This window comes from Parasteatoda tepidariorum, chromosome 9 (genome assembly GCF_043381705.1).
Source record: "Parasteatoda tepidariorum isolate YZ-2023 chromosome 9, CAS_Ptep_4.0, whole genome shotgun sequence".
Lineage (NCBI taxonomy): Eukaryota > Metazoa > Arthropoda > Arachnida > Araneae > Theridiidae > Parasteatoda > Parasteatoda tepidariorum.
Window position 1 is genome coordinate 47,644,971 of NC_092212.1, and position 12,794 is coordinate 47,657,764.

At 32.1% G+C, this 12,794-nt stretch overlaps 1 protein-coding gene across 2 annotated transcripts in view; it reads right to left on the reverse strand.

Moving 5' to 3' along the window:
- LOC107441121 (BAI1 associated protein 3) overlaps positions 1–12,794 on the reverse strand; it is a 108,256-nt gene that overhangs the window by 50,240 nt on the left and 45,222 nt on the right. For both annotated transcript variants that reach the window (XM_043046307.2, XM_043046309.2), the window contains exons 13-15: positions 10,383–10,473; positions 7,114–7,173; positions 91–194 (exon numbers count right to left, since the gene is read on the reverse strand). In XM_043046307.2, the coding sequence (XP_042902241.1) occupies positions 91–194; positions 7,114–7,173; positions 10,383–10,473 (255 nt within the window). The remainder of the gene's footprint in view (positions 1–90; positions 195–7,113; positions 7,174–10,382; positions 10,474–12,794) is intronic.

Here is a 12,794-nt window from a genome sequence, read left to right on the forward strand (position 1 = left end):
AAACATTACAACGGGAAAATATCTTTTCTCTATGTTTTCTTTCACTACTTCTGTTAAAATTAGAATGAAACTTACAACTGATATAACTACCTTTCAAATTCTTCATTGTAATAGACGTAACCTTTGTAGACGTCTGTATTAAGCACATTTATTAGGTCTATCAAGCGCTTCAGTGGCCATTTGGAAGTAGATTCCTAGAAAAAAACAAAAAGACAAATTTAAAAAAAATAATTCGACAAAATTTAATGTTGTAATTAGTAAATAAAATTATTAAATAATGTTTCACTATACACTCAAGAACTATATTCACAATGAATTTTATATAAAAAATATGAACATGAAGGCAGGTTCATTTAAACTGGCGAAGCGTGCGAAATACACCTATAGTTAAGCAAACAGATATATTTATATTAAACGATAGTGTCTTCTAAAGTATAGCTTAAGCCAGGGTTCCCGAGGTCTTCGAAAAATTTTAGTAGTGGTTATAAATTAAGGTTAAAATATATTTCTTATTTTAACACTTTACCGACCGGCCGTCGATTAATCGACGTTTTGTTCTCAGCGCTTACCGACCGGTCGTCGATTAATCGACGTTTTGTTCTCATCGTATACCGACCGGCCGTCGATTATTCGACGTTTGCTCCCCAGCGCTTACCGACCGGTCGTCGATTAATCGACGTTTTGTTCTCATCGTATACCGACCGGCCGTAGATTATTCAGCGTTTGCTCCCCAGCGCTTACCGACCGGTCGTCGATTAATCGACTTTTGACCGATCTGTGGTGACTACGTTTTCCACCAATTCAGCATGCCCTGAAAAAAATTCAGCTGTCGTTTTCTCGAGTGCAGCTGGGTGCGACCAGATTTTCCTGCGAAAAGAGTCGGGATTTTTCATCGTGCAGCTGGGTGCGACTAGATTTTCCTGCGAGGAAAGTCGGGATTTTTTCATCGATATGAAGGCAGGGATGCCAACTGCTCCGCTTTCTGGAAAAGTTCTAATAAAGTGGTAGCAAAATATTTTGTAAGATTAGTTAAAGAAAGATAGTTACGCCTACTTTTTAATACAGTAACCAGTATATTGATGATTTAACGTTGCATTTTATATCATATTTGTAATTTTTGATATTTAGTGGTGAAGTCCGCGCGTCAGTCTAGGCCGAAACCGAGCCGGTGTCTCGGACGATCTGCAGCTGAACGGGCGGTGAAAGGGCATAGTATGTTCGAACCGCTACCGGTCGGTAAAGTGTTAATATGCCGCTTTGTCGTTAAAGGGTTTAGAAGCTTCGTTCTCTCATTTTAGTGGAACTGGGAGTCTGAGGCCTTACGGCCCTTGTGGTTTAGAAGCAGGACGTTTTATGCATATATACTTTCTTTGGAAAGCAATTTTTAGTGGTGGTTACACAGAAATTAAATGATCAACATTCGATTAATTTTCTTTACCACTTTTTAAAATTTACAAGGCTCGCGAGAACCCTGTTTACTACAACAGCGCATTGCGGGTCACTGGTCAAATTCCTATAATTTTGTAATCAATGGCATGATAGCAGCAATGTGGTCAGCATTTCTCACAAGCTTCCCCAAAAACCTGATATCCATCGATTTAAATTCGGTGGGATTCACCGAGGTTTTAAATCTCAGTGGCGACTCCAATCCGCCACTGAGATTTGAAACCCCGATCGTCCACGATTACAGGATCAGTGTCTTATAGAGTCTTACAAAAGTACAAAAATATAATAAACAGGGAAAGTGTTTAAACTATAATAAATATTGAAATTTTCCAAGTGGCTTCTTTAAATCCCAGTTTGTTGTCCTCGTTTTCTTAAGACACTTTTAAGATATATTATTCATAAATCCATAAATATTTATTATTTATTTACACTTCGCTTTTCGAATTTTCTAGTTTGGGATCCTTTCAGACCCGAAGAAGAATTTTATTCTTAACGAATAACTAATTAATGTTCATGAATTTTCTGTTTCCATGCATTTATTAAAATGTATTCTAATGAAGGTTGTCACTAAATATAAAATTTTAAGTCCGTAGGAATTTATTTAAAAAAAGAAATCAAAGTTATAGTTTTTAGAATACTTTTATCCATAAAGTGTCAATGTTAGCAACTACGTGCAATGAAATACACGTTAATGAATAAAATGAACAAAAAATATAGATAAATTGCTACTTAATAGAAAGTAAAATTGCTGACATGTTGGTATGTTAACATGGAGTTAATAGACCCTTAACCCCTTGGGGATGAGTGATTCAGAAAAGCATTCGTACAAAATCAGAATCAAGTTGTAATTAAATGAAAAACGGTAACTTAAATGTAGTCGTTGCTAATTGGACAGACTTACTTTGCTTTTACTTTAATTATTGTTAGTTTAATCATATATATAATCAATGTTAATTCAAAGTATAACTAAATAGTTTTATTTTGAACAAAGTATTGGTGAATGAAATACATCAAACAATTATAACTCCGCCCACAAATAAACTGCTAAAGAAATACTTTGATTACCAGTTTTATCTTTTTACCCTGATTGATACGGTTTCATGCTGTCACGTATTTTTGACAGTCGGCGCGAAAGGGTTAAGAGCTAAACAATTTAAATTATTTTAAAATTTCATTAAATACATTATAATGTAAATTGTTATACTTAATCAAATTATTTGCAAATCATCATATCTATAGGCAAGATAAATTTAAAATGTATCCCAAAAAACATAATTTATTCCCATTCATGTTATAAAGCGAAAGAACAGGATAATTTCTTATAAAATCTGCCAATGCATCCCTTCCTCATTGAAGAGATCAGTTTAAACTGAATGAACAAAATGAACCATGTGGTTTTACGGACGCATTTAATGGCTTCAGGTGTAAAAGCAAGTTTGTTAATGGCTAGTGCAGTCGTGGTAGCAATTAAAGTTTATGACATTTTCCCAGTATTTGAAGTACAGGAATCCTCTTGATCCTCGTTTAAGTATGTGTAAGGAAAAGGTTCTTCGTTAGCAGTATTTTATGGACTGAGAGTTACAGGGGAAGCAATCATTGAAAAAGTTAGGTATAGTGATAGTAAAATTAAGGTAGAAGGAAAAGAGTTTTTATAGTTAATTTTAAGCTTTCACGGTAAGTTTGACACGATCAGTTAACTGCAGTAATAAAACACGTAATTTCCTAAATTTTACTAGTCAAAAATATGCTGCTACTATGAATGAAAACGCGTGCTATTTTAACTTCATTGTCTGAATCATAGCATTGCTAATATAAATTTTAAAATAGTTTTGATTTTCTTTTTAAAATCAAGAAAAAATTTAAATAGTTAATTACCAATATTTAATGATGAATCTAAAACGGAGAGAATTAAGTAATATATATAACCCTACCCTAAGCTTTTATTATAAATATTTTATTGCAATTATACAAGATCATAACTGTTCCGGGTATGTGGATTTCAAATCTGAAGCAAATTTTGCTCGGAAAGCTACAGATTTTTCTCGAAATGTGCATTTTCAAAAAATGGTTTCGAAGTTATTTTTTTTCAGATTAGTTTATTTTTTGCCTGAATGCACGAGCTTATAAAAATTGTATAGGTTTATATTCATAGATATGTACTTGTCTGCTCTTTTGAAAAATAAACTTAAGACAAAAAACATGTGATCACAAACTGAAATGTATTATCACTTTTCTTCTACCACTCCCTATGTAACACAGAAGTGGGGAAACTTATTGATTTACTCGAGTGAATTTTAAAAAAAACCTGGTAAAAAATTAAACTTTGGTTTTGCAGATTTTATTAAAGCGCTGCTGTGAATGTGCAAAGTATTAGCATACCTGCCAACTTTTGCCCATTTCAAAAATGATTTACCGTATTGGTAGTAAAATGTAAACTAAAAAGGAAAACATTTTTACATCTTGCTTGAGTTACATCCACAGTTAACTATTCTTCCGGACTTTCGGACAGATTTTATTTTTAAATTTGAAGTGATAGCAATACTTAAGCGTTTCTCTTTTTAGATTTGTAAATTTCATTAAATTAATTAAAAAGATTTTAACTATCACAATAAATGATTAAATCAAACATATATCTGAATGCTTGATGTTAAGCTTGTGGTAGATAAGAGTGGAGTGTACCGAGGAGGGACCAGCTCAAGCCTTGCTAGAGACAAGACGTGTTTTTCTCTGCTCCGCAATTATGCCGTATCACCGAACTGCCCGCGGCGGAAAAGTTTTCCCTTCCGGCCGCATGCCAGCATCAGACTTATATGAGACATCTTCGATTGTCAAAAGGTTTATACCGGCCAGATCTATGAACTACGCACTTTACTCAAAGTTTCTTCTAGAACAAACTACTGATATCGTGGAACTTCGTAAGCTGCGAGATTCCATTGGAGAGATTTCTACCTCAACACAAAGTAGATATTACAACGAACTCTTTAACGCAGCGGTGTCTGCAATTCAAACTGTTGAGTCGAGTCAAAAGAAGCCAACTGCCTCAACTACAATGGAGACAACTATCACTGAGAAAGCGGAAATCCCTGTGACCATCCCAGAAAGTAGTGTTACTAATGAAATAAAGACTGAGCCCGTTTCCGAGCACAGTGTTCCGAATAATATCACAACTCCTTCTAGTAAAGATTTGAATATGGATATAGACGAAGAGACATCAGCCTCTGAACCTGAGATCCAAAATAGAAACAACAAAGAGCCACCAGCTAAAAAGAGAAAGAAGAGGAAGAAAAAGTCTGCCTCAGCTACAGAAAATGTTGACCCATCCATGACCCAGAAAAGCTGCACTCCTCCGGAATCTCTTTTCATGCCGGAGCCCACCCCTATTACTGCATCAGAACCTACGGAGGAGACTACCAACAAAGCCACAGAGCCTTCCACTTCAGTAGAAAAAGCTCAGCCAGTTAAAAATGCTAAAGTCCTCATCCGTGGCCTTCCTGATGATTTTAGTACAGATGAAATATCCCTTGAATTAGGGAAGCGGAACATTGAAATCCTGAAAATAGTCCAGTTTAAGAAGAAAGTGGGTGAAGCCTTTAGGCCCCTCCCCCTGTACCTCATCGTTATGCCAATGCTAGCCAATCACGAGATGATCTACCATATTGAGAGCATCAAGCAGATCCCGATCAGCATAGAGAAATACCACGGCGGCCGGCGGCCGCTGCAGTGTTTTCGATGTCAGAGTTTCGGCCACACCCAACGTTCCTGCTCCTCCAGCCCAAGATGCATGAAATGTGCCGAAGGGCACTATTCATTCCAGTGCAGAAAGAGCCGAGACTCCCCAGCTAAATGCTGCAACTGCATGCAAAACCACACCTCAAATTTCACTGGGTGCGAGGCCCGTCCCAGTCGAAAGAGAAAAACGACCAAGGACACGACTACTTCTACAGCCCACAGACTTGTTAGCCTCATCAGTGAACTTAAAGACTTGCTGAAGGACCAAGACGTACTGCATCTTCTCACAACTTTAATCCAGGGGAATTCCCCATACAACTGATGTACTACTGAATCAACTCATGCCTCACCTCATCATGGACTTATTATCTGATCCTAACTTAGAACTATGAACTGTATATGACCTCTGGACTAAATGCCAAAACAGTATAGATGAATCGGTTAGAAGCGCTTCGCGCTTAACACCGAGATTCCACTCATATCAATCAATCAATCAAGCTTGTGGTAGTTTATGCTTAAATGCATTAATCTTTGGTTTGAAAATTTGATATAAAGTACAAAAAAGTGATATACAATGATGAAGTGTACATCAATTAAATGTATACATTTAATTTAATGTTGGCAAAATTTCCAAAAATTCTGAATTTAGGTTTTAATTGTCTTTCATTGTATAAAATATTTTCCAAAAACCGTAGTAGTTGACAGCTCCGAACATTTCGCATTAATTACTTTGAGTTAGATTAATTTAAAGTAATTTCTAATGTCTCCTACCGTTTCAGTTAAAAAAAATGTTATAATTACCTTATTTGTAATAATATTAATTACATATATAACTACAATATTGAAAGCTCCATCAAGTGTTTCCCCACGCTGACCATCAAGCAGCATCCAAANCATTGTATAAAATATTTTCCAAAAACCGTAGTAGTTGACAGCTCCGAACATTTCGCATTAATTACTTTGAGTTAGATTAATTTAAAGTAATTTCTAATGTCTCCTACCGTTTCAGTTTAAAAAAATATTATAATTACCTTATTTGTAATAATATTAATTACATATATAACTACACTATTGAAAGCTCCATCAAGTGTTTCCCCACGCTGACCATCAACCAGCATCCAAAACTAAAGTCACACATAGTTTAGAGTAAGATGCTTCGTTTTATTTTCATTATTATTATTAATTTAAGTAAATTATACGAAATAAATTTTACTAATTAAATTACCAGTCTTCAATTTTTTGAAAAAAATGCAACGTTGGGGATTCGAAAAACCGGATTACAATGCTCGTTTCAGTTTTTTTTAAAGAAAAATAAAATAAAATATGAAATGAATTTTAAAATAAAGAGAAATAGCAAAAAAGAAATGCGCATGGTCATTAAAAATTAAAGTGCGTTTTAAAATTATTACTTTTGCGATACAGTTTTAATGTTTATAATATGTGAACTAAGCTCAGTTTACGGTTTAATTACAGTTGAATTTTGTATTTGAAAACTTAAGTGAAACAAAACATGTTTCGGTGCGAAAAGAACATATCCCTCCAATTTCAAGATAAAATTGTGGGTAATCAGAAAAATCAAAGTATTCTTTATATATTGTTATAAAATATTCGCATATTCAGAGATTTTATTCAGAGCAATTTATATTCATTATACGTGCTACAATGCGTTCAAATTTAGCACATTTAAATCCAGAAGAAAAAACTTTTTCAACAAATAAAAAAAAAATTTTCAGAATTTTTTTTCCCACCATAATATATTTATAACAAAAATTGTGAATGGAAAATAGGAATAGATCTTTTTTTAAATATAGACAGAACAAAGAAAACAAACGAAAGAAAGCACCGTTTTAGTGCAAAACTAGGCGATTAATCGATAAATATGTTTCACATTTATTGACTCCATTTTCAATTCAGGAAAATTTTATAAACGACACTTACTTTTCTCTGTAAAGCTTCCGCATTTGCAACTTGAACATTAAACCAATCAAGAGTTCCTTTCTGAAATAGTTACAACATTTTAATTATAACTGATAAACACTTAAAAGAAACACTTAAAACTGATAAAGACCTTTAGAAGAATAATATTAATGCAAGTAGTTAAATCGAGAAATTTCTGTTATGTTAATTACGGTTTATTATTATGGGGGCAATTATTTTTAGCCACACTTTTTCTAAGTGGAATATTTTCCAAATAATACTTATCCTTATGTACTGATATAAACCTTAGGATAATTATATTAATGTAAGTGGTTAAATCGATAAAACTCTACTTTGTTAATTTATATGATTATTATTAATGTAAGTGGATCGATACAAAAGATTAATAAGTATTGATAAAATTCTACTTTGTAAATCTATATGGCTGGAGACAATGTGACTTTTAACCACGCGTTTTCTAAGCGGCACATAACTGTTATTATAACATAATCATAATATAATCGAATTTGAAGTATCTGACTTTTTTGAAATTCAATTTCTCAGGAATTATTCAACCAATCTTGCTCAGATTTTGTATTTTGCTATACAAAATAACATTATTTAAAAGGATGCAAAAATTGTATACCTTACAATTCAAAATTTTTCAACCATTCTTAAATAAAATAATAAACAAATATAAATATTAACTGAAAGCTATTTTTTACAAGGTATTATCTTTGGATTAACGAATTTTATAATTTTCCAGTGTGTAAAATGTTTTCAATGAACTTAAAAAGTTCTCCAGATATAGCGAAATACCCAAAAAACAAAATTAACATTAAGGGGTTTAAACTTTAGAGTGACCAAAATACTCGGACCATGCTTCCTAGATTGCGGCTATCCCCTATATTTTGGATGTCAAAAATCTGATTCCACTAAAAAAAAAATTTGTTGTAATTTAGAGAAAGTACGTTTTTGTGTGCCGGTTTCGTAACTTTAAATATCGCTGCACTCAAAAATTAGCATATTTGAGGTTTCCCCTTCGAACGATTAAGAATGATCAAAAGTTATTCAGAGTGGTAACAAAAGGAAATTAGAAAAAATAGATAGAATAGTTCTTAAAAAACAAAAATTTATAAAAATGATATTTTTCGAGATCATTGCTTGACAATAATTTTACAGATCGAGGTAATTGGATAAAAATGTAGCTACGAAATTTCATTAAGATAGTAGTAGGTAAATATCTTTATCAGACCACTGAGTTTATGGTCGCACTCTAGCGTTTTTTATGCTACAAATTTCCAGCGATTATCAGTTCATTAAGCTGTATAGACAAAATACAGCTGTTCAATTCAAAAAACAACGTATTTCATGATAGATTTCAAGAAATGTGGCCTACAGCAATTTTCTTTCTATTGCTTATGCTATGAACGCTAAAATAAAATTTCAGAAAACTGATTAAAAAAAAAATTTTTTTTTGCAATTTATAGCTTATCATGCATATATTAAATGTTAAGTTAAAAAAAACTATGCAATATCTATGCGCCATATTTTAGTTTGCTTAACACGTTGAACGCCACGATAATTTTACATGGCTTGCCTGTCTGGCCAAACTGTATTTGACTATAAACTAAAATTGCAAATATTAGAAAGATTTTGCTAGCTTTAAAAGGTTTAGCATAACATTTATGAAATATAAGTGGTGAATAATATAAGACTACGAATTGTTTAAAAATAGTGGTGGATAAAAATCTACAAAAGTGAATTTATTAAAACAAGAATCATAATAATTAAGTAAATTTTGAATAAATTTTCTGCAATTCCATAAAAGAGTGTAAATTATATAGTTCCATATCATGTTACACGCTGTCAGCCAGCTGTTTTTCGCGGTCTATGTGAAAGGTCAGTGTCAGCAAGCGGTGGCAGACGCAGCCTCAATGTAATTTCAGTGCTAGCCACCGGTGGTTGACGCAGCCTAAATGTAATTTCAGTGCCAACCACCGGTGAATGACGCAGCCTAAATGTAATTTCAGTGTCAGCCATCGGTGGTTGACGCGGCTTAAATGGAAAGTCCAGTGNCAACTACTACGAAATTTCCGTAGTTTCAGGAAATATGTTTACTAGTAACACAGCGATGCCAACTGCTCAGGACAGGCCGAAATAACTAAAAAAACGGTAAGTAACTACGAAGTAAATTTTGCAAATATTTGACTATGTTTGCTTGATTTTTAAGAGACATAGCTTAACACTAGTACTTCGAAGTGGTGAAATATATAAGCTTACGCATTATTTAAAAATAGTGGTGGATAAAAATCTACTAAATTGAATTTATTAAACCAAGAATCACAATTGATAAACTACCAATTTGAAATATATATTTGCTGTCCGGAGCAAGTTGGCATCTCTGGCTTATACATATATTAGATGTTAAGTAAAAAAACTATACAATATCTATGCGCCATATTTTAGTTTGCTTAACACGTTAAACGCCACCCTAATTTTACATGGCTTGCCCATCTAGCCAAACTGTAATTGACTATAAACTAAAATTGCAATTATTAGAAAGATTTTGCTAGCTTTAAAAGGTTTAGCATGACATTTATGAGAAGAAAGTGGTGAATTATATAAGACCGAATTGTTTAAAATTATTGGTGGATAAAAAACTGCAAAAGTGAATTTATTAAAACAAGATTCACAATAATTAAGTAAATTTTGAATAAATTTTCTGCAATTCCATAAAAGAGTGTCAATTTTATAGTTCTATATCATGTTACACGCTGTCAGCCAGCTGTTTTTCGCGGTCTATGTGAAAGGTCAGTGTCAGCAAGCGGTGGCAGACGCAGCCTCAATGTAATTTCAGTGCTGGCCACCGGTGGTTGACGCAGCCTAAATGTAATTTCAGTGCCAGCCACCGGTGAATGACGCAGTCTAAATGTAATTTCAGTGTCAGCCATCGGTGGTTGACGCGGCCTAAATGGAAAGTCCAGAGTCAGCCACCGATGGCTGACGCGGTGCTCAACGTGATAAGTAATTTTTTAGACGCCAAAGGTTATGACTTTTTCCCATAATTAGTAATTCACACCCTGCTTTAAAAATAGATTAATGAATGAAAAGCAAGGAATTTAAAGTTCTTCCCTTAAGGAAGCGTGAAGTACTAATCGGAAATCAATGCTTCTAAACAATTTTATGCAAAAAATATAAAAATATTACAATTGGAAAAAGCGTGGCTTATCTCTGCAATAGCCCAAGCCTTTTATAGTAATAATTAAAACCATAAAGAAAAAACATACTCTTATGCTAGTAATTATTTCCACGTGAAGATCATGTCTAAATGGGCAGCACCACCGGAAAGCTTTTAAATTGTGTAAAGTTGACAGGCATCTGTAAAAGAAATGAGGAAAATTAATAAACTACCCTAATAATAACATATCCTACAACTACTAACTACTATGGAATATCACAATTTCAGGAATATTTTGCCTAACGGTAGCAAATATAATGTATTAATACTACAGTAAATTAGAATTAAAAGAAAATTTGTCCACCACTACTCATAAATAATTTAAATAGTTTAGTTTTATAGTTTAAATAATAATAAATAGTTATAAATAATAAATAATAATAAATAGTTATAAATAATAATAAATAGTTATAAATAATAAATAATAATAAATAGTTTAGATAATAAAAATAGTTTAAATAATTTAAATAGAACTTGTCATTGAACGAAATGATCAAGTTCATCAGTTATGATAAAAAGTTTTATGAAAATTCAGTTCAATATCACTGAAGAGAATATTTCATAAAATTCTCCGATATTGGAGAATATGTAAATTAGTTGAATGTGTGCGATTGTATGTAATTGTAATTAATTAATAAAAATTTAAGCAACGATTGTAAGTTGGAATAATTGACGATTACAGTGATATTTATAGATGAATTTTTTATAGTACTACAATTTTTAACAGTATAGGTAATAACGGAGTAAGGTTAGAATTTATTATTACGATTATTAGCACAATCAAATATCACAAATAATATAAAATACAAGTACATAGTCATATATCACAAATAATTGAATACTTCTAAGCAATAATACTGCACCTAATTTTCAAAATATAAAGTTATTGTAACAAGCGTAAAATTGTCCGGAAAATAAATATTTTAGACAATTTAGCTATAAAAAACGATACATGAATAATTCATAGGAGAGCCATATAGAATATTTATTGATGAAAATAAGCTACTTATATGTGGTTGTTGTGAGAAAAGTATAAAATAATATTAAACAAATTTAAGTATTTATTATTATTATTATTATTGCAGTTTAGATAAAACACTAAAAAATCAAGCTTCTATCATTAATTGGTTGTTATAAATTATTAAAAACGCATAATAAATAAACTGATCACGCCTGGCCCATAATCATAGCCTGAGCATATACTTTTATAATAGACGTAAAAAGTTGTTTAAATAATACACACAAGTTGTCGCAAATGAATGTTTAAGGAGGGAAATCTAATAAACCAGAATTGCGAAAAACCTCAATTCCTGTTTGATTTGATTTCAAACACCGTCGTTGAATAGCCGCCCCAATTTTGAATTTACGATTACAAATGCCCAACTCCGTAACCTTGTAATTTGGAATCCAAATCAGAAGACAAAGGAACTCCTGGATCTAGTATTGGGTGAAATTCACATTGGTGGAAGATTTTTTGATGAAACTAACCCGCATTTGCGTTACAGCCAGAGATTTAATAAAATAAAAAAACTATTATTAACGTAAATGATGCTTAATTACTTATGATAATAGGCACTAACTGAAGCAAAAAAGACTATGTTTTAAAATAAAGTTAATAGAAAAATGGTTCTAACTCGTTTAGGAAAAAAATTAAAAAACCGCCATACCATTTTTTAAGCTAATGATGCTTAGTTAATTTTGGTAATAGTTACTAATTAAAACAAAAAAAATTAACTATGTAGTATAAAGTAAAATTAATGAAGCAATGCAGCAAATTCAGTTAGCAGAAATTTAAAAATTCTCCATACTATTTGACGCCAACGATTGTCAATTAATTTTGGAAATATGCACTACTGGTATTATGTTAGTTGGTGCAGCTTAATTGATGCCAAAAATACTAATATAGATTCAGTGTATAACACTGGTATATTTGGAGAGTATAAAAATTGCATCAATATTGTGCAGTTTTAATAAAGATGCTATAGAAAGAGGTTTTTACTGATACTATAGAAGAGGAATAAACTATACGGAAACTATACGGAATCATCACTATACGGAAAATACTTTGCAAGAGAGCAGCTTAATTGAAGAAAACAGTTCAATTGTGGTAAATTTTTACTTTCATTGAGTTAACCTTGAGCAATTGTTTCATTCCAAATGATACTGAATAAAGTTAATTTTTAATTTTGATGGGATATGGATGATTCGATTTCATGGGATATTTCGGAGGATTGCGTCATCTAATAACATGGATCTACCATGAAGGACAAAATATAATAATAAATTAAAAATATTGGAGTAATTTAAGCTTTCCTTTAAGCTTAATTGAAGAAAACAGTTCAATTTGGGGTAAATTTTTACTATCATTGAGTTAACCTCGAGCAATAGTTTCATTCCAAATGATACTGAATAAAAATAATTTTTATTTTGATGGGATATGGATGATTTCATGGGATATTTT